The 20,917-nt window shown below is 59.7% G+C and overlaps 1 protein-coding gene across 1 annotated transcript; it reads left to right on the top strand.

Moving 5' to 3' along the window:
- The first annotated feature begins 69 nt into the window (after positions 1-69).
- STKLD1 (serine/threonine kinase like domain containing 1) lies at positions 70-20,589 on the top strand. The gene is given in 20 exon segments (XM_067040142.1): positions 70-328; positions 2,020-2,106; positions 5,765-5,809; positions 7,104-7,178; positions 8,206-8,307; positions 10,441-10,511; positions 11,251-11,366; positions 12,818-12,936; positions 13,478-13,641; positions 14,170-14,300; positions 15,419-15,502; positions 16,244-16,603; positions 16,955-17,140; positions 17,867-17,933; positions 17,935-17,990; positions 18,532-18,660; positions 18,737-18,865; positions 20,004-20,013; positions 20,015-20,139; positions 20,351-20,589. Coding segments are annotated over 20 exon segments (2,310 nt in total). The 5' UTR covers positions 70-313.
- Positions 20,590-20,917: the final 328 nt, after the last annotated feature.

Consider the following 20,917-nt stretch of genomic DNA (forward strand, 5'->3'; position numbering starts at 1 on the left):
CTCAGGCCCCGCCCACCGCACTCGAGGCACCGCCCTCCCCGCTCGAGGCTCCGCCCGCTCCTCCCTGAGGGCCGGCCTGCTGGAGATGCGCGGGTGCCCCAGCGGACACTGTGACACTGTTCGGGAAAGGAGGGTCCCCGGATCAGGCCAGCACTCGGGGCTGGGGGGCGCCCCCAGGGTGGGGGATGGGCGCTCACCGCACGCGGCCCTGACTGAGCATGCTCAGTTCAGGGTCCGACTCGGCTCGGGCTAGCGGTGCGCCCCAGCGTCCAGTGGTGGGACAGGGAGGCGGGGAGTCTCCCCGCAAGACACAATGGAAAACTACCAGGTGCCGAGTTGTCCGCTGGTGGGGAGGCGGGGGCGACGAGGGGCCGACGGTCAGGGGCGAGCCCAGGACCTGGATCTCCTGCCGCCACCCCCGGCCCCCTACCGGTTTAACCGTCACGAGGGGCCAGCGGCTAGGTCCGACCCCAGGGAGGCAAGGGGCCCGTGTTGAGGCCAGTGTCTGCCTCTAGCTCATAGGGTGACCTCGGGTACCTCCACACGTGACCTCCGGGGTGCCCTTTGACCCTCTGGGCCTGGGTTTTCCCCTTTCTAAAATGGTGGATGAAATTAAGACCTCTCCCGTCTGAATATGGGAGGATGGAGGACACCTTCATCCTTTTCACCCATGGGTCCATGTGCTTCGGCCCATAGAGACAGGACACCCTAGAACGCTCAGAATTCATAATCAGACGCCCCCAAACTCCTAAAAACACCCCATCAGTAGTCCCTAGCTGGGGAAACTTGGGCCTTTTCCAGGGCCTGTGAAAATGTTTAGGACGTGAAAAATTCACAAAACAAAAGGAAAGCTGCAAAATAAAAATAAATGAATGTTTAACTAAATGCATAAGATGTCAATTTTTTTAACTGTGAGAGTCAGTCTCTGTAAAAAATTCATTAATTTGACAATAATTGGTCAGTTAGATTTTTCTCACTTTGTGAGAATTCCCTTTGTGTGGGAGGCTATGGGGTGTCAGCCAGCGGTAAAGCAGGTGAGCTTCTGGGTGACCAGAGAATTTTAAAAGTAGTTACTTTTTCAGGGCGGAAAAGAGAAAGATTTGATCCGAAGACAGGGGTGCATTTTACCGTGTAATTTGCCCCCTAAGAATGCTTAAGTGTGCATTCTTACTCCAGCATAAGCTGCTCAGTACAACACCCCTGTTATTCCCTGAGCGGGGTTCAGGCTGCCACAGGGGCTGGATTACAGAATCCTGAAACTTTTCTGGACTCTTGAGAATCCTTAGATGCGGGGTTCCACCCCCTATGTGCCCTCCTCGGCATCCTGCCCCCCATCCTCTGATGACTGTAACCCCATCATCCACCCTCACCTATCCCTCAGTCTCCTTGTGCAGAGTTCTGGCATGGCGGCCATCTCTCTGCAGGTCTGGCTCGATGCGCCAGCTCTGGAGTCAGACCCCAGAGTTCCAGTCGACTCCCAGCCCTCTCAGTTTTTAGTGTTGTAGCCTCAGGCAAGGACCCTACTTCCCCTGCCTCAGTTTCCTCCAGTGTAAACAAGGAGATAGCAACAGCGCGGACTGCGTGGGTGGCTGTAAAGTGCTTGGCACATGCCAGGCACACACATGGCTGTGACAATGATTGCACCAGTTATGGACCAGTTACTTTCTTGTTTGGATGCCCAGTTTGGAGGTGGATGCTGGAAGCTGAGATCCTAGGGGGCTAGAGAGAGTGAAGAAACCCTCTGCCCCAGGGCGGTGCTGGCTCTTGGATGCCTTAGAGGTCCTCACCACAGACTGGAGAAGGGGTGGGGGGGGGGTGGACAGAGCTCCAGAGTCGACCTCAAAGAGACGGGCTCGGGTTCTGCCTTCACACGCCTCCTCATCCTTCTGGGCTATTTCCTTGTTTGCCAGCCCACGAGAGAAGTTAGTTAGGAGGACCGGAAAAGACACCGGAGGTGGGCACGCTTTGGAAAGTGAAAAGATGTGTATGCTTTCCTGAAAGCTTCTCTTTTGCTGCTAGATTTTGGACTGGCTGAAACCTGGGGCCTTGGGGGTGAACCTTCTGGTGGAGGAGACAAAAACCAAAGTAAAGCGCGTGATAAAGCAGGTAAGAGGCCATGCCTGTGGCACCCAGTGGGGCTGGCTCCCCAAACACACACCGATCATCCGCACGTTAGAGAAGGGCGATGTGACAGCGGGTTCCTCTCCGCCAGCAGTCACGGAGGAAGATCCAGCGGGCTGCGGGGGGGGGGGGCGGATAGATGGGGATGGGGGGCCGCCATGAGGCGCCTCGGGCTTCCCCGCCGACTCACCTCTCTCACCTCGATGGAGAAGGAATGCGTGCATTCACTCCGCTAGTGACCACACCCACCATTTACGCGGACATCGCGCCCGGCATCAGCATCAACTTTCACCTCCCGCCACCTCAGCAAAGCGAGACTGATGACCCCGCTTTACGGCCAAGGATAGGGAGGCTGGAGGGCGTGGCCAGGGACTTGCCCAAGGTCACACAGGTTTCAGGACAGAACGCTGACCCTGGGCCCTTCCTTCACCTCCTCACCAGGGCCGGCATGGCGGGGTGGAGCGCACACCTGCAGGAGGACAGCCCTTAGCGTGTCCAAGATCAGGTAGTCCAGGTGAATGGAGGGTCTAGGGAGGAGCTTTGTTGGTGGCCGCTGCTGGCACCCTTCCACCCTGCCAGGCCTCCTGGCTGTGCAGCAGCTCAGCCCCGAGGCAGCAGGGCTGCGAGTCCTCACTGGCCTCCTGCTCCATTGCTGGCTGGCTGAGGGGTTGCCCCGTTGTCTCACGGGCCCATGGGGCAGGATGGATGACTGCCTTCACCGTCAAGGAGCTTTATCCTTTTTTTTGAATTTTTTTTTTTTTTTTTTTTTGCGGTACGCGGGCCTCTCACTGCTGTGGCCTCTCCCGTTGCGGAGCACAGGCTCCGGACGCGCAGGCTCAGTGGCCACGGCTCACGGGCCCAGCCGCTCCGCGGCACGTGGGATCTTCCCGGACCTGTGCACGAACCCGCGTCCCCCGCATCGGCAGGCGGACTCTCAACCACTGCGCCACCAGGGAAGCCCGAATTTTATTTTATTTATTTTTTTATACAGCAGGTTCTTAGTTATCCATTTTATACATATTAGTGTCTATGTCAATCCCAAGGAGCTTTTTTAAAAAGTCAGTCAATCTTTCTAAACAAAATGGAGGAGGGGGGTTGTATATCCTTTCAGGGCTTTTTGGTAAGCATTTATAAAATTCCTGGTTTTTTACAGGAATGGTGAGGGGACTTCCCTGGTGGCCCAGTGGCTAAGACTCCGCGCTCCCAGTGCAGGGGCCCCGGGTTTGATCCCTCGTCAGGGAACTAGATCCCACGTGCTGCAACTAAAGATCCAAATAAATAAATAAATAAATATGTTTTAAAAGAACGGTGCTGAACTGGATAATGTGCTTTTCCCCACTCAGTGTATGGCAAATGTTGTTGGTACTGCTGACCTATCTTCCTTCTTCCCTGGCTCTGGTAGCCGTATGGACCTCCCTGCTTGATGTGCCATGACTGACCCAACCCATCCACTCAGGGCGACAAGGGCTTAGCTTGTTCTCGATTTTTCACTCTGTATAAGCAACTCTGATAAACGACCGTATAGTTAATTTTTTTGAGGAGCCATGATTTCCTTGGGATAAATTCCTAGGGGTGGGATTTCTAGGTCAAAAGAAGTGGTAATCTGAAGGCTTTCAGTATGTTTCTGGCCAAAATGACTTCAGCACGAGCCCCTGAAACAGAAGGAAGGGACGCATGGTGCCGCTGCATCTGGGGTCTTTACGTGGATTGGGGAATCACCCACTAACTGCATTTTCATCTACGATCACCCCAGATACAAGAGTTTTTCATTTGTAAATTTATGAGCAAAAGTTCTGGGCAAGGATCTGGTAAGATGCGGTGATAGTGTGAACCCACAGTCTTTGCCACCAAGTATGTTGCAGACTCGAAGTTCAGTGCTGCCCTGACCACCACCCTCTATCCCTCTCCACGCGTTCCCCACCACCCACGTTCAGTGACAGGGACAAGCCTCCCAGGACGGAGGAGGAACACAGTGATGAGGCTGATACTTTGCGAACCAGAGCAGAGTTCCTTGGCTCTGGGGGCAACACATTGTTTTCTCCCCTGCTTTCAGGATGGTCTGAAAATGGATCCTCTAATGACTCCTTGGAGTTTATGTTATGTTATCCTAAACTCATCCTTGCACTAGGAGCAAAGGTGATCTCATTGCTCAAAGGAGTTTTGCGTCCCTTCCTTAGGAACATCTCCAGGCCCCATCTGGTGGCATGTGATGAGGCATGAATATAGGCGCCTGGCAGCCCTGGTGAATAATGATGGTGATGATGATAGTGGTGGTGATAATGTTGATGATGGTGGTGGTGGTGGTGGTGTTGATGGTGATGGTGGTGGTGATGGTGGTGATGGTGGTGGTGGTGAAGGTGGTGATGGTGATGGTGATGATGGTGATGGTGATGGTGATGATGATGGTGATGGTGATGGTGATGATGATGGTGATGGTGATGGTGATTATGGTGATGGTGATGGTGATGGTGGTGGTGGTGATTATGGTGATGGTGATGGTGATGGTGGTGATGGTGATGATGGTGATGGTGATGGTGATGATGGTGATGGTGATGGTAATGATGGTGATGGTGATGGTGATGGTGGTGGTGGTGATGGTGGTGGTGGTGATGGTGATGGTGGTGATTATGATGGCGATGGTGATGGTGATGGTGGTGATGATGGTGGTGATGGTGATGGTGATGGTGGTGAATGTGGTGGTGGTGGTGGTGATGATGGTGATGGTGATGATGGTGATGGTGATGGTGATGGTGGTGGTGGTGATGGTGATGGTGGTGATTATGGTGATTATGATGGCGATGGTGATGGTGATGGTGGTGATGATGGTGATTATGATGGCGATGGTTGTGGTGATGGTGGTGATGATGGTGATTATGGTGATTATGATGGCGATGGTGGTGGTGATGGTGGTGATGGTGATGGTGGTGATGATGGTGATGATTGTGGTGATGGTGGTGGTGATGGTGGTGGTGATGGTGATGATGGTGATTATGGTGATTATGATGGCGATGGTGATGGTGATGGTGGTGATGATGGTGGTGATGGTGATGGTGATGGTGATGGTGGTGGTGGTGATGGTGGTGATTATGATGGTGATGGTGGTGATGATGGTGATTATGGTGATTATGATGGCGATGGTGGTGGTGATGGTGGTGACGATGGTGGTGATGGTGATGGTGGTGATGGTGGTGATGATGGTGATTATGGTGATTATGATGGTGATGGTGATGGTGGTGGTGGTGATGGTGATGGTGGTGATTATGGTGATTATGATGGCGATGGTGATGGTGATGGTGGTGATGATGGTGATTATGGTGATTATGATGGCGATGGTGGTGGTGGTGGTGTTGATGGTGATGGTGGTGGTGATGGTGGTGGTGGTGATGGTGGTGGTGATGGTGATGATGGTGATTATGGTGATTATGATGGCGATGGTGATGGTGGTGATGATGGTGGTGATGGTGATGGTGATGGTGATGGTGGTGGTGGTGATGGTGGTGATTATGATGGTGATGGTGGTGATGATGGTGATTATGGTGATTATGATGGCGATGGTGGTGGTGATGGTGGTGATGGTGGTCCTGATGATGACAGGGGGTGTTTACGGCACATTTACCAACCTAGTGCTCTTGTGCCCCTGCAGGTGGAGTGCATTGATGTGCATCAGGCCAACGAGGCCCTGGAGGAGGTAACTGTCTGGGTGGTTCCCTCTCTACAGGACATGATGCAGGACACACAGAGACTGTTCTGCACCCCACAGTGGCGTGATGAGTGGAAGCCTGGTGGCGGCGTGGAGGGTCAGAACCAGCCCTTGCCCTGTGCTCTGAAGTCAGAGGCCCCCGGGTCATGAAGGGAGTCTGTGTAGCAAACACTCATTTCTAAATCCAGGTGCTGACCACTTAGAATATATGTCCTCAGAGAAGATGATAACCTTGAAATGTTGGCTAGGTCCCTAGGCTGATCTACCAATAACCATCTTTTAAAAGACTTTTTTCTTCAATTGTAAAAGTATCCGTTACAATAGAATATTTGGAAAATAGAGAATTGGTTAACAGAGAAAATATGAACTCTTTTGCGTTCCTTAAATCTGTCAGTCAGAACTGACAGTAACATCCTGATTTATAATAATAGCAGAAATAGCTGCATATACTACGACTTGCCAGCAAAGGCTCTGCGTCATTTTTCTCTGCTTCTCTTGAATTTCACACGAGGTTGAATGTCTCCCTTCCTATCTAACGGTCACTTGTCTTTTTTTCCGGAATCACCAGCTTTTGAGCTTTGCCAGCAAACAGCTCTTCTGTCCACAGTGTGTCTGACACGTGGTGAGGGACCCAGGCCACATTCATGAAAGAAGGAACGTGGGGGGCCGTCCCGCACGCCCCCCAGCATCACAGCCCCCTCTCCCTCCCCCACCCCACTAGGCGACCTCCTTTCACACACGACCTGCCATCATAAGCAGCTGTCCGTCTGGCCTAAGTCGCTAAGGGAGCCGTTTCTGCTGCCCAATTGTGTTTGTTTGCAAAGCACTTTGAGCTGAGGGCAGGGGCCCTGGGACCTCTCGTGTACACAACCAGGAGGCCAGGTGGCCTGGGCACAGCAACAGTGGCCGACCTCCCGTTGGCCACACCCCCTCCTTCAGCCAACCCGGACTGCGCTTGTTTCCAACGCGCCAGGCACTCTGCCTGCATCGGCTTACCTAGTCCTCCTGACACCGCTGTGAGGCAGATACCACCGTTACAGCCATTTCCAGATGAGGCTCAGAGAGGTTGAGGAGCCCCTCCTCAGTCACACAGCACAGCCAGCACGTGCCAGAGACAGGACCTACCCTGGGCTGTCTGGCCCCTAACCTCTGGCTGCCCACCCTCCCTGGGCCCACGCTCAGAGCTGGAAGCTTGTGGTTTTTGTTGGGACGTGTGACAGAGAAGCACCTCTGGAAGCAGTGTTTCCCTAACACCTCCACTTTCTCTGGCCTCGCCCCGCAGTTGATGCTGCTGCTGAAGCTTCAGCACGCCCACGTCTCCATCTACCAGGAGCTCTTCATCGTGTGGAACAGTGAGGTGGGTCAGAGCCGACCCCGTGGGCTCAGCAGGCACTCGGGGCGGGCACAGAGCACCCCCCCCCCCCCCCGCCGAGCCCCTCAGGCGCCAATGGCCTCAGCACTAAGCGCGGCTTCCCCGACGCAGCACTCACGGGGCCACGCCGGGGGCTCTCTGGGCATCGTCTCACGTGCACCCACAGCCTCTGCATAGGAGGGTCACTGCCCCATTTTCCGGAAGAAGTGGAGGCTGGGAGAAACCAGCTGGCGACAGCCGAGCAGGACTCGTCTGGGTCTGGTCGCCCCGAGCCCCGTGCTTGGTCCCATCGGGGAGCTGACTTCTCATCTTCAAGGAGCCGGACGCTTGCCTGTTACTCCACAGGGGGCTGAGCTGGGGGATGCGGGGGGCTGGAGGGGAAGGGGGCCAGGTGTGGCCCCACAGTCAGACCCCCGTCTGGGCTGACAACCGAGGGAGGGGCCAGGAGGAGTGGAGGGGCCCCTCGCCTTCAGCTGGGCCCTGAGGAAAGCCGTGGGGAGGGCCCCTCGCCACCTGTACCCCAAGCATTTTCTGAGCACCCCCTCACGCTCTCAAGGGGGACACAGAGAAGCCAAGAGGACATGTCACTGCGGGAGGGAAGGCAGGGTGCTCTGAGAGGCCTGACGGGGGCTGCTGGGGTCCCGTAGGGTGCAGGCCCCCCAGAGGGAGGAGTGGATCTCAGCTGAGCCCTAAGGGACGAAGGGCCCGGTGCCCCGGGCACGGTGGTCTACGTGTGCGGTGGCCAGGAGACCCTGCGCCCCTTTAGGAAAAGTCCCTGCGGCTTAGTGTAGATGGGGGGTAGGGGGGTGGGGGAGGAGAGAGGGGGCGGAGGCAGGAGCCGCTCAGGAGGGGCTGTCCGCCCCCCCAGAAGGGGGCATTCTCCCATAGCCACTGCCGGTGGGGGCCTGGCTGGGAGGAAAGACCTGGAGCGGGTGACGGCCCGGAAGCCCCCAGGCCTGGGCCTCTGGGGGCCAGAACTCGGCACCTGGCTAAGGGGCTGTGTCCCCTGCAGATCTCCTCTTTGTTCCTTTGCCTGGTGATGGAGTTCCACGAGGGAAGCTTCCAGAATGTCATTGAGAAGAAGAGGGCGGCAAAGAGAGTCATTGACTTCCAGGTAAGACAGACTCTCTGGGGTACCAGGCCTGGGGGCTGCCTGGACCCTGTGATGCCACAGGCCCCACAGCGGGGGGCAGAGGGGCAGGCACCGATGAGGTCTGGTCTCATTTATTCTGATGGTTATGAATGAAGGCATTTGCATACCGTAATGTGCACAGATCTTAAGTGTACACCTTGGGCTTCCCTGGTGGCGCAGTGGTTGAGAATCCGCCTGCCGATGCAGGGGACACGGGTTCGTGCCCCGGTCCGGGAGGATCCCACATGCCGTGGAGCGGCTGGGCCCGTGAGCCATGGCCGCTGAGCCTGCGTTTCTGGAGCCTATGCTCCGCCATGGGAGAGGCCACAACAGTTAGAGGCCCGCGTACCACAAAAAAAAAAAAAAAAAAAAAAAAAAATTAAGTGTACACCTTGGTGCGTTTTGCATCGGCAGACACTCCCGTCCCCTCCCTCACATGAGGTCAGCGCGTTCCTGGACCTTCACGCAGTCCCAGCCAGTACCCAGGGTTTCACTTCTGCCTCCAGAGATGCCTCTGCCTGTCCCTGAAGTTCTCATAAATGGGCTCATACAGCATGTTGTTGGCTTGTGTCTGGTTTCTCGCGTTCATCCCAGTGCGTTGAGATTTACCCACCTGTGAGTGTGTCAGGAGATCATCTCTCTCCATGGCCAGGGCCCACTCTGTTGGATGGCCACATCACCGTCAGTTTATCTGGTCCAGTGCTGTAAGCATCCGGGTTGCTTCTAGTTGGGGGCTATTATGAAGAACAGCTGCCATGAACACTGCTGGGCGTGTGTTTTGATGGACCTAAGCATTCATTTTCTGCGGGACCGTGTTTGGTCAGAGAACGGGTGCGTGTGCTGCTTTAGCCAATGTCCCAGTTTTCCAGGATGGTTGGTTGACTCTCATCCCAAGTTGTGAGTCTTCCGGCTCTGCATCGTGGCCCACATTTCACTGTGTCAGTCTTCTTAATTTTAATTAAAAATTACATTTTAGTTTCAATTATTTTGCGTAGTCATGGTGAGCACTTTTTGGCCATTTGGATATATTCTTTTGTGCCTGTTCAGGTCTCTTGCCCATTTAAACATTGGGGTTGTCCATCTTTTCTTGTTGATTCATAGGAGCTCTTTATATATTATGGACGTGGTGTCCAGATGTCCTCTCCCAGTCTGTGGCTTGCCAGTTCACTTTCTTAATTGTAATGAACTCTGGTTCATCGGTGTTTTCTCTGTGGTTGGTGCCTTCTGAGTCTTTAGAGAAGCCTTCCCCGCCCCAAGGTCATAACGATATTTTCCTCTGTTGCCCTCGGGGCTGGATCCATCTTGCTTTCCCATTAAGGCCTATGACCCACCCCAAATAAATTTTGCCTGCTTTTGCTCTGAACACGCCTCTGTTCTGTTGGGCTTCCAGGCACTGTGACCCTGCTGGGGGGTTCCGAGGGGCACGCAGCTCCTCTCCCAAAGTGGGCCTCAGAGACAGGCTCTGAGTGGGTTTCAAACTTTCTGTTTGTAGTAGAACCCTGTCGAGCACAAAAATGTTCTCAGAACCCGCAGTAAGGAAAGCAGAGCTACTCTAGTCAGGGATCTGGGGGTCAGCGGAAGGTGGTGTGGCAAGAAGCCCGGGGTCCTGCCTGCTCAGCCCCTCTTGACACCCCAGGTGGAATCCAGGGTTCCTAGGAACACGGTTTGAAAATCACTGCCCTGGAAACCAGGTGGATCTTGTTTCTGACACAAACTGCTTCCAGAATGTTCCCTCTCAGGGCTCTTTCCATTCTAATGCCCTGGAGAGGCGAATCCCAAGTAGTAGCCGCAGACTTCAGCATCTCTGGTGCCCATGGGGTGGGGCCCGGGTGGGGCTAGAGCCCCAGGGCCCCCGGGTCTCCTGGAGACGACAGGAGTGGGGGTCTGGAGACCAGGGCGTCGCCGGCTGGCTACCACGGCATTTCTGTCCGGAGCGCCTTGAAGCAGCCTGCGGCAGAAGCTCCTGCACTGGCTCTGAGCGGTTGGCCGCTCACTTCAGGCCCATCTCAAGACGCTGCTCTGAGTGGCCACTGACCTGCCTAAGAAGAGCAGCTGGGAGGCCCACCTGGGAGCTTTCAGGCCCCCCAGTCCTGGCATCTCTCGCTCTTTCCCCAGTGGATGCAGAACATGCTGGACCAGGTGTTGAACGCGCTGGAGTACCTGCACCAGCTGGACATTATCCACAGGTGACCGGGTGGCCAGGCTGCCTGAGGAGAAAAGGCACCTCCTGGGGGTGGCACCTCCTGGTGGCAGCCCCCCGGGCGCAGGCCCAAGGGAGAGGGGTGCAGCTGGGACGAGGATGGGCCCCTCCCCCTCCCAGAGCGCCTCCCTGGCTTAAAGAGCACATCACCCCCTCCACGACCCTCCCCTTGCACGGACGGGGCAGTTGGTTCTAAAGTGCAAGGGAAGAACCAGATAACAGCACTGAGGAGGAGATTAGGCCGCCCGAGGGCCTCTGGGCTCTCCGGGCCCTCCCATGCTGAGCTTTCGACCTGTCAGTTTCATTCTCCGGAATCGTGATCTGAAGGGTCAGTGCCGTATTTAATGGAGGAGAGAAAACTGTGTGAACCAAATGCAGGAAGCAAATGCTCGAGATTCCGTGTTAATGTCACTGGACCTTATGGCAAGCCAGTCCCCAGACAAACTCGCAGCTGAGATCTGGAAGGACGTCGTTAGTGGAGGGCCCACGGGAGGATCCGGTGTTTCCTTACTTGCAGTTGCCTTGTTTTTCCCATTTGAAATAACAGTATATTTATGCTTACAGGAAACGATATCTAAAAAGTGGCTGAACAGGACATTTACGGGGGAGAGAGGAGGAGGGGTGTGGGCTGCTGCGGCGGCCCTGGGTGTGGTGGGAGCGGAGGGTTCACAGACGGACGTGGCCCTGCCAGGCGGTGGCTAGAAGGGCGCGCCGCTCGGTTTCAGGAACCTCAAGCCCTCCAACATCGCCCTGGTCAGCAGCGACCACTGCAAACTGCAGGACCTGAGCTCCAACGCACTCATGACCGACGTAGCCAAGTGGAACGTCCGTGCAGAGCAAGGTGGCTGGCGTCCCCCCAGCCCGGGGACAGTGGTGGCGGGGGAGCACCGGGGGAGGGCCCATTCAACCGAGTGGGTCGCCCCTGGAGTTCAAGGGTGGTGGCCACTCTAAGTGCTGAACAAGGCAACAGCAAAGCTCTCCTTGCTCAGAAGGTCCCCACAGACCCCCCCCTGGGCTTATGTGGGCTCCAAAGAGACCCCCTTGCCTGGATTGTAACTAAGCAGAAGTACCACCGTGGGGTGGGGCGGGGGCATGCAGGGTCCAAAAGACACTCAGCAAATGGTAACCTTCAAGAAGCGGGAAGGAAGGCCTCAGAAGGAAGGAAACTGACATGCACAGAGGGAGGGCCGGTGGACGGCAGGCATCGGCTCGGGCTGGATTACTTTACTGAGTCTCAAAATAACCCAGGAGGTGGTACAGGTGAGCAGTCAGGAGAGAGAAGTTTTCCTTCCTATAAAAAGACAACAGGGCAAAGGGGAGCTGGGCTTCAACCCTATAACGGCTCTCGGGGGTGGAGAGAGCACCTCTCCAGTGGAGAACTCCAGAGTCCCGGGCTGGCAGGCACCAGTGGCATGCTGTCCTTGGTGGACGGATGGACGGGTGGGTGGTTGGGTGGATGGATAGATGGGTGGATGGATGAGTGGTTGGGTGGATGGACAGGTGGATCGATGGACATGCAGACAGATGAACAGACGGATAGGTGGATGGAAGGATGGATAGGTGGGTGTGGGTAGACGGTGGGTGGGCAGGTGAGTGGACGGGTGGATCTCCGGGAGGTGTAGATGGCAGGGGTCCTTGGAGCCCACCCCTTTGCTCTTTGTTTGGGGAGTGGTGGTCTGGAGAGGGAGGGGCTGCCTGAGGCCTGTCAGGCACTGATGGAGCTGGGCCGGGGACCCTGCTCTATTGGCTCCCTGTCTGGAGTTCAGGTTGGTTTGTTTATGTATGTATGTATGTATGTATGTATTGGCTGCGCAGCACGCGGGATCTTAGTTCCCCGACCAGGTGTCGAACCCGTGCCCCCGGCAGTGGAAGCGCGGAGTCTTTACCACTGGGCCACCAGGGAAGTCCCAGGGGTTCAGGTTTAGAAACTAGGGCAGGGCAACTGCAACATTGCCTCAGGGTCCCGACTAAATGCTGGGAGGGGCAAGACGTGTATGGAGGGTGCAGATTTTAGCCTTCGTGGCACATGCCCCTTCCGGCGATTTCTGCAGCTGCAGCGGGGCACAGATGTGCACTCGGCCGGCCTGGTGGGCCCCTGCCGAGATGGGCAGCCTCACTGGCTGAGGATCAAGGGCCAGGACCTTACTGACCAGGGGGCCTCTTCCTTTTCCCCCTCAGAGAGCACATCCCTCCCTCCCTGGAGAAGGGTGATGGAGGGCTCATGTTTCAAGCCGCTCGCTTTCCCCAGGGAGCACGGGACTCACGCACCCCCCCATTCACTCCTGCCGACAGACCCCTTTCACAAGTCCTGGATGGCCCCCGAAGCCCTCAACTTCTCCTTCAGCCAGAAATCTGATATCTGGTCCCTGGGCTGCATCATTCTCGACATGGCCGGCTGCTCCTTCCTGGATGTGAGGGGCCTTCCGTCCACCCCTCCCCACCACACCTGAACCCCACTCCCCACAGCCCCAGGGAGCCAGGCTCTGCCCGCCCCCGGCCCTGAAAGGGGCGCGTTCTCCCCGTCGGCATCCTCCCGCCCGCGCCGAGTGCCTCTGCGGGGCTGTGTGGAGGACCCCGCCGCCCCAGCTGCCGGAGGACCCCGCATTGGGGCCTGCTGGGCCCTCGTGTGCTGGTGATGACGATGACGGTAACATTCAACCCGCCCCAACAGCGCCCCCTCATGGACAAGACCAGCTGAGTTGGGGTGCACTAACCGGCCCACAGTGGGAGTCCGGCCGTGGACGGAGGGCTGTTCTCCTACTCCCTCCAGCCAGTGAGATGGCCACTTGCTTTTCTCGGGCCCTCCATTTCTTCTTCGCACAAGAACTCTGGGGCGCAGGTGGCCTCTCTGCGTTCCTGGCGGCGGCGGCCACGTCGCCTCCCCTCTGCCCGAGGTCAGGCCAGCTTCCTTTAGCCGAGGAGGGGCACAGGTGGTCCTCTCTCTCCTCCTAGAGCGCGGAAGCCATGCTTCTGCGGAAGTCCATCCGGAGTTCCCCCGATGGCCTGAGGGGTGTCCTGAGGACCATGGAGGAGAGGAGGGTCCCCGGTGCGAAAGTCTTCAATTCCCTTTTGCCTCTGATGCTCCAGGCCGACCCGTCGGAGCGAATAACCATCAGGTGAGCTCAGGCCCTGGGGTCGCGTTTCCCTCTGTCAGTCTACGCGTGCACTTGGGGTTTTCGCACCACAGAGCGCTCCATCCACGGACAGTGGCTCCTCCGATTTGGGCTGCGTCCCAAACTGCGGCCACTTCTCCGGGCGCAAGACACACAGGGCCAGCTTCCCCATCAGGTGCGGGAGGCACGGCCCAGGGCCCAGGAACATGCTTTAGCTCGAATGTATTTTAAAGTCAGAAGAACAACAAAATGATCCATCCTGGGTTACGTTCACCTTTATACCAACACAGCCAGAAATTGTGGTTGGGGGTCTACGTTGCGGAGGAAGGGGCCCACGCGAGTGCAAGTGCCGGGGCGCAGCACTGTCCCCCCTCGGCCCCTCCCGGAGCGGGAATTGCTGCAGCGCCCGCCGGACGCGCTGTGATGCCGGGAGAGGTGCTCCCAAGCGGGCGCCCAAAGCAGGTGGAGGCCCAGCAGCGGCCGCACGCAGAGCGGCGCAGGGTCAGTTGGCGGCTCCCTGCCCCTCCCCAGGGACGTGATTCACGTCACGTTTGGGAGCAGCGACCTCCGCTCCCCCAGCAGTGCCCTGATGCTGCACCGGCAGGTGGCGCCCGAGTTCGTCATTGACGTGCTGCCAGAAAGCAACGTCGCCGGCGCCTTAGGTGATGATGGGGCCCCGAGGGGGCGGCACCAGAGGCCGCTGTGGCCCCGGCAGCCCATTGTCTTTAGCTGGGGGGGGCAGTGACCCCCACCCCGTCCCCTGGACCGCTCCTCACGCGTGGCCGGTGGGCTTGCCCCTCATCCGTCCCAAGCACAGCTTTGCCCAGGGTACAGCCTCACTCAGATCCCCCCGAGCTTACCTAGAGCAGAGTTCCTCTCTGCGGCCAGGGCCCCACCTGCCTGCCCTGTTTCGGCTACACAGTCCTCGGCGTCCCCGAACAGCCCCCTCACCGCCACGCACCCCACCACAGACTCCCCGCTTTTTGCTTCTCACCCGGCCCGCAGCGGCCCGCACGGCGCCTGGAGTGTCTTCCCCAATCAGCAGCGCCTGCCGTGTGGCTGCTGCGCGCCCCGGGATGCTGCTGACACTGCGGCCGGCACAGCAGCCCCCGTGGACCAGCAGGCATGGCCCTGCAGGAAGGGGAAGTGGCCCAGGGGCTCCATGTGCAACGTGACATGTGCAGGCCTGAGACTCCAGGCGCAGTGCTGGCTGGTGACACCCGCCCCCCCCCCCCGCCCCGCAAAGGTGCACACGATAGACTCCTCCGCGTGCCCCAAGCTGGAGGGCTACACCCACGGTCTTGGGTAGAGAACGGATCTGGAGGTCATCTTCAAGTTTGGGGGTGGCTCCGCCCTCCCGTCCCTCTGTGTCCCTGGTGTGCGTGGGCTACCCCCTCCCCCCACCCCGCCTGCCACCTCTGCCTCCCTTTCTGGAGAAGGGGACCCGTGAGGCCCCAGCGGCTCAGTCTCCCTGTCTCGTGGCCATGGGCTTTGGAGGCAGACAGCTGGGTCCAGCTGAAGGCCATCGCCCTGAGTGCCCTGGAGGGAGTTACCCAAGGGAGGTGTGGAGTGGAAGCACCCCCTGGGCGGGCTCTGAGGCAGATCCAGGTTCGACTTTGGGCAGGTGGCTCGGCCGGGAGGGTGAGGATGACAAGGGCGCCACCTCGTGCCGCGTCACGTGGGTCTGTGCAGTGGTGCCCACGGACGCGCCCCTGGTGCCCCGGCCCTCAGGCGGATCCCCGAGCCAAGGCGCCTCCCCGAGCTGCCCTGTCCCCTGCAGAGGTCATGCAGAACTTCTCCCACCACCCCGAAGTCCAGCCGAGGGCGAGGAAGAGGCTCCTGAGGATGTCTGAAGATCAGCAAGGTAGAGCCGCCACCCTCTCGCCTTCCCCCTGGGGACCCCGGCCCCTCCAGCTTCCCTAGCTGGTACTTTCTGACGCCTGTTTACATTCCCATGAGCATCCACGGCTTTCCCACCTGCTTGGAACAGGAGCCTGGACTTCCTCCTGTGCCGCTGCTTTCACTGAGCAGACAAGTGGGCTGGGGTGTGGGGTGGCGTGGGGTGGCGTGGCATCCGAACCACTTCCCGGGGCCTCCCCTCACGTGCTTTTCATGGATGCTTAATAGACACCCCGTCTCGGCCACCATTCCTCTGGCTGGGTATCTGAGTGGTTGCCGATTTCCTGGTATCATAAGCAATGTTATACAGCCCACCCCGGGGCATGTGTGTGTGCTCTGTGTGTTTCTGCAGGATATATTCCTACATGTGCAGGCTGTGAATACTTCCCGTTTTCATAGATACTGCAAATTGCCCTCCGTCGATGCACCAACTTTCTCACCTCTCAGGAGTGCATGAGAACACCTCTTCCCCCAACTTTCTCCATCAAGGAGTATTAATATTTTTAATTTTGCCAAAACATGGGTTCGTAAAATCTCTGCCCTCAATCTGTCTCACCAGCCTGAATGTTACATTCATTCACTCATCCATCCGTCCGCCCAGGGGCCCACGTGCGACGCCCGGCGCACTCCCGTCAGGGTCTGGTCCATACCCCTTGCCGCCACCTGCTCCTACGCCGAGTCCCGCCCCGCCCCCCGCCCCCGCCAGGCGTGCCGCGGCCAGCGGAGCTGCTGGAGGTCCTGATGGGCACCATGAAGCAGCACGAGGACCCCGGACGCACACCTGTGCTGCTCTGCACCCTGGGCCGCGGGGGGCTCCGCGCGGGGCCCGGCCAGGCGCTCCGGCACAGCTGCCTTCTCCCGCGCCCGTCACCGCCCTGGCGTCTGACCCTCTGGGCACCTGTGCCCTGCTCTGCCCGCCCCGCCCCACGCCAGGACGACAGGCAGGGCGCAGCCAGGAGTCTGGGGCCCCGCCCTAGGCCCGCCTCTGTGGCCCTGGACCAGCCGCTCCCCCTTCTGGCTGATCTCCAGGCGCGAAACGAGGAGCCGGTCATAGGGGTCCTGGGGGGTGAGCCCAGGCAGGAGGGATGGGGTCCCAGGCGTGGGCCCCCAGGAGGGCAGCTGAGGAGGGACGGGGGGCTGGAGCTGCGAGCCCGAGGGCACGGCTTCCTCCTGGCCTCCCATTTTTAAACTGGAAATAGTCCACTGCCTCTCTCGCTTTAATATGGAGGCTGAATTTCCATGTGACGCTTTACACTGCACGTGGTAAACGTCTACTCTGGCACGCGCTCACAGCCCTGGCAGGGTCCCCGGCTTCGGCTCGGTCATGCAATAAGCACTTACGGGGACCTGTGCTGCGCCCCGGCTTCCCCCCCGGAGACCCCGCCCCCGCCTGCTGTCTTCCCACCGTGGCCCCCAGCAGCTCAGGGTTCACCGGCCTCCTTTGTCGGCCCGAGCAGCACTGGGGCAGCACCCGGCGGCCACGTGCCAAGTGGCAGCGCCATCGCCCCCGTGCCGCTGGGCGTCCTGCGGAGCCACCCCAAGGAGCAGCAGCTCCTGGTCGCGGTCTACAGCCTGCTCACCGTCGTTGCCAGCCAGGGTGGGCGCAGGGCCGCCCCGAGGGGACAGCTGCTCCGCCCCCAGCTTCCGTGTTCACAGCCACGTGTCCCTCTGTCAACACGCACGGGCACCGGCCAGCCGCCACCATGGGCTTCAGGCCGCCGTGTTTCAGGTTCCAGCCCTTGCTGCCCCGCTCGGCCCCGCTCCACAGAGGCCACCCGCGGGCGGCCGAGGGCCGGTGTGGGGCGAGGGTCACCCCCGAGGGCTTTACACACACTCCTCTCCTCCAGCCGCTAACGGGGTGGGCATCGTTCTCTCCAGAGGGAAGCTGGGGCCTCACCTGGAGCCCCGCGGCCCCCGGCCCAGCCTACACTCACCAATTCACCATATTTCATTGACCCCGCGCCGAGAAGTGAAAAGGGCTGCCACGAGTAGCCATGTTGGGACAGCAGGTGTAAATCAGGACCACCTGGCAAACAATGAGGTCCTCACCCTGAGAGAACCGTCGTGGTCCCACCTTGGAAGGAAAGCTTCAGAGGCTGGTCCCAGCCCATTACTGGGCTGGGAGGTGCTGGAACAGTGGCCCAGGGGATGGACCATATCCTCGTTTCTGGGCCTCATGCTGGGCATGAAACTGGCCAAGCAGGCACCCCCTGCTGTGGGATGCATGGGATTGCAGTGCCCTAGGACCACAGAGAAGGGGGGTGGCCCCCAGGGAGGGCTTCCTCGAGGAGGTGTTCTCCGTGGTCCTAATTCCAGGGCCTGCCTACAGGACTGGCCACGGATGAGCTGCGGAGGGCCAGGCCGCGTAAGCACGTCCTGCGGCACCTGGACACCCTGGGACAGGGGCGTCTGCACCAACGGCCTGAGCCTGCTCTGGGCCCTGCTGGCGGATGGCGAGCTCGGCCCGGGGCTGGCCCCCTCCCTCCGCAGCTCCCTAACCACCTGAGCGCTGGGAGAGGAAGAGAAAGGAGGGCGAGTGGGTGGAAGCAGCTGCACCGGCAGGGACAGGAAGTGCTCTCCTGGGGAGGGCTGGGCTCACATCCGGACGCCCGCGTGCCCGGCCCATGGAACCCTCCAGCTCCCACGCACCGTGGGATTTCCTGGGCAGCCCCTGGCTTCACAAGTTGCCCTTAGCGCTGGGCAAACTGTCCCGATTCTGATTCAGAAAAAAAGGGGGTGCTCCCTGGCTGTGCCGCGCCCTCTCCAGGCCCCACATGGCCCTCCAGCACCTGGGAAGTCATTTCCCCAAGGAAAAGAGGGCTCCCAACAGCGGAGAGCCCTGCCCACACCGCACGCAGGGTTCCCCAAACCTCCCCTTGGGGGCCCTGCCGATTCCTACCCCTACAGACTGGCTAGCGGGCTGGGGTTGACCCCCCGCCAGCTTCTGTGCCACCAAGGAGGAGGTGTCTCCTCCTCCACCCTGTCCTGTTCCAGCCGTCATCGGGAACAAGGCCACCTTGGAGAAAGCCCCGGCCCTCACTGCCGAGGTGCTGGCCACCTACTCCACGGACGCGGAGACAGCTGAAGCCGGCTGTGCAGTCCTGTGGCTGCTGTCCTTGCTGGGTGAGCAGCCTGGGGCCCCGGGGCCAGAGAGGTGGCCCTGGACCCGCGAGACGAGGCGCGTGCCGGCCCTCCGCAGGCTGCGTAAAGGAGCAGCAGTTTGAAGAGGTGGTGGTCCTGTTCCTGCAGAACATCCAGGCGCGCCAGGACCGAGTCCTGCTGGTGAACAACGCCTACCGGGGGCTGGCCAGCCTCGCGAAGGTGTCTGGTGAGCCTGGGGGCGGCCGGGGCTGTCACTAGGAGGCGGAGGCAGACTCCCCCAGCAATGCCTGCCAGCAGCCCACAAACCAAAAGCAAACACGCTCAAAACAGGGAAGGGAAACACCTACAGTCCCATCACCCAGACGTCGCCACGCAGACTTTCTGTACCCTCGCCTCCTACTGTTCTGTGCAACTCTGCATCGTGACCACCTTCCCCGCCACCCACACGCCTGGCCTGTGCGCCGGTTCCCCTCCAGGTGTGGCTCTGAAAACAGCCCCGGAGTCAGCGCTCTGAACTCCGCCTGCATGCAAACCCCAGCTGTTCCTCAGCCCCCGGCCCAGGCTCTGCACCCGACTTGGCACCACGAGCCTTGACGGACACTCGGGGCCTGGAGCCTGGCAGAGGTTGCCGACCGTGTGGGGTGGTTTGGCCCCCGTGAGGTTCAGCCCCCGCTGGGTGTGCAGGCTGGCGGGTCTCTGCCTGCTACTGGGCCCGAAGCAGAGAGTGGGGCGACCTTCACTCCTGGAGAGAACCTCTCGAGCAGGCAGGGTCTCCGGGCCTGCCTCCCACTCCTGCCAGAATCCCACCATCAAACGGGGTGGGGCACTGAAGCCCTGAGAGCAAAAGGCACGTGGGCTCAGTGAACAAGGAGCGGGGTCGTCAGAACCCAGCGAGCGTGCGGGACCCCAGAGCCGAGAATCTCGGCTCTGCCGCCTGCTGGTTGTTGACGGTTAAGTCCACTCCCTGGAGGGTCAGCTCCCCCTGGCCTCCGGGAGGATGTGACTGCTACGGGACATCATGGGCCACTGCTCTCACAGGCCCCCAGCCCCCCAGGAGCCAGGCCTAGCCCCGCACTGACCGGCCTCCTCGTGGGGCGGGGAGGTGCCCTGGAACGCCCCCAGCACCCTCCCTACAAGCACAGTGGCCTTGGGGGCTGCCGGGATGGAGAGGCAGGTGCACATCCCACCAGAGGACACCCGCAGATGCAGAGCCAGGGAAGGCCTGACCTTGGCGGTGCCCACGCTGCACGACAGCGTGGCGTCCCCTGCCACTGCGTCTCCTGCTGCCCCAGGTGCCCTGGGCTGCCAACAGCCCCACGCGTTCAGTACAACTGCCACCCACGCACCCCGTCGCCCACGCCCAGAGCTGGCTGCAGGTGGTGATGCCCGAGGAGGGCAGCAGCGGCCTCACCCTCGTCCAGGAGACGTACCAGCTCCACCAGGACGACCCGGAGGTGGTGGAGAGCATCTGCATGCTGCTGGCCCACCTCGCCTCCTACAGCGAGGCCCCCCCTGCCCTCGTCACGCCCTCCCCGGAAGCCAGCATTCGAGAGGCGCCCTGCTCGCAGCTATAACCGATGGGGGAGGGGCAGGAATTCCCTGTGCCAGGCACCATGCTGGCACCGGTGACGCCCGCTCCCGAGTCCCAACGGTTCATGCTGAGCCTCGGGGGGTGGGGGCCTGGCCTCAGGACCCTCTGCTCTGCCCGCAGAGGAGATCCTGCCGGAGCCGGTGTCCAGCGGCCTCCAGCCCCTGGCAGAGGAGATCCACGGGCGCTTCACCTCCGGCCTGGTGAGTGTCGGGGGGCTGCCTCGGGCAGACCTGGGTGGCACAGAGTCCAGGGGCCGGACCAGCGGTTTGTGTGGAGGCGACTGGGGCTGCCGCGTGTGTGGTTTTAAGAGGCTCTCCCTGTATTGCCCGTGTCCCCGACCGGGCCGAAGTAAACCCTGAAGAGGAGGAGCAGTGAGACCGCTTCAAATAAAAGCAGATTAAGTAACAGAAATCACTCGTGGACCCAGAGACCGTCCACGGCAACAGCTGACCTACTGTCCTCCTTCCGGGAGCTGGTTTCTTACGCACAAAGTGTGCTTCAGAAACTGGAGAGGCCTCGCAGCCCAGCTCCGACGGCGGGCCGCAGGCCTGCCCCTCCCTCCTCACGCTGTACCTGACGGGGCGCCCAGTGCCACAGCGTGTCCCCTTAGGGGTGGGGCGCAGGGAGAGGTGTCACCCAGGACCAGCAGGGGGCACAGCAGTCCCCTCACACACTGAGCCTCCACAA

Source organism: Kogia breviceps, chromosome 8 (assembly GCF_026419965.1).
Source record: "Kogia breviceps isolate mKogBre1 chromosome 8, mKogBre1 haplotype 1, whole genome shotgun sequence".
NCBI classification, from domain to species: domain Eukaryota; kingdom Metazoa; phylum Chordata; class Mammalia; order Artiodactyla; family Physeteridae; genus Kogia; species Kogia breviceps.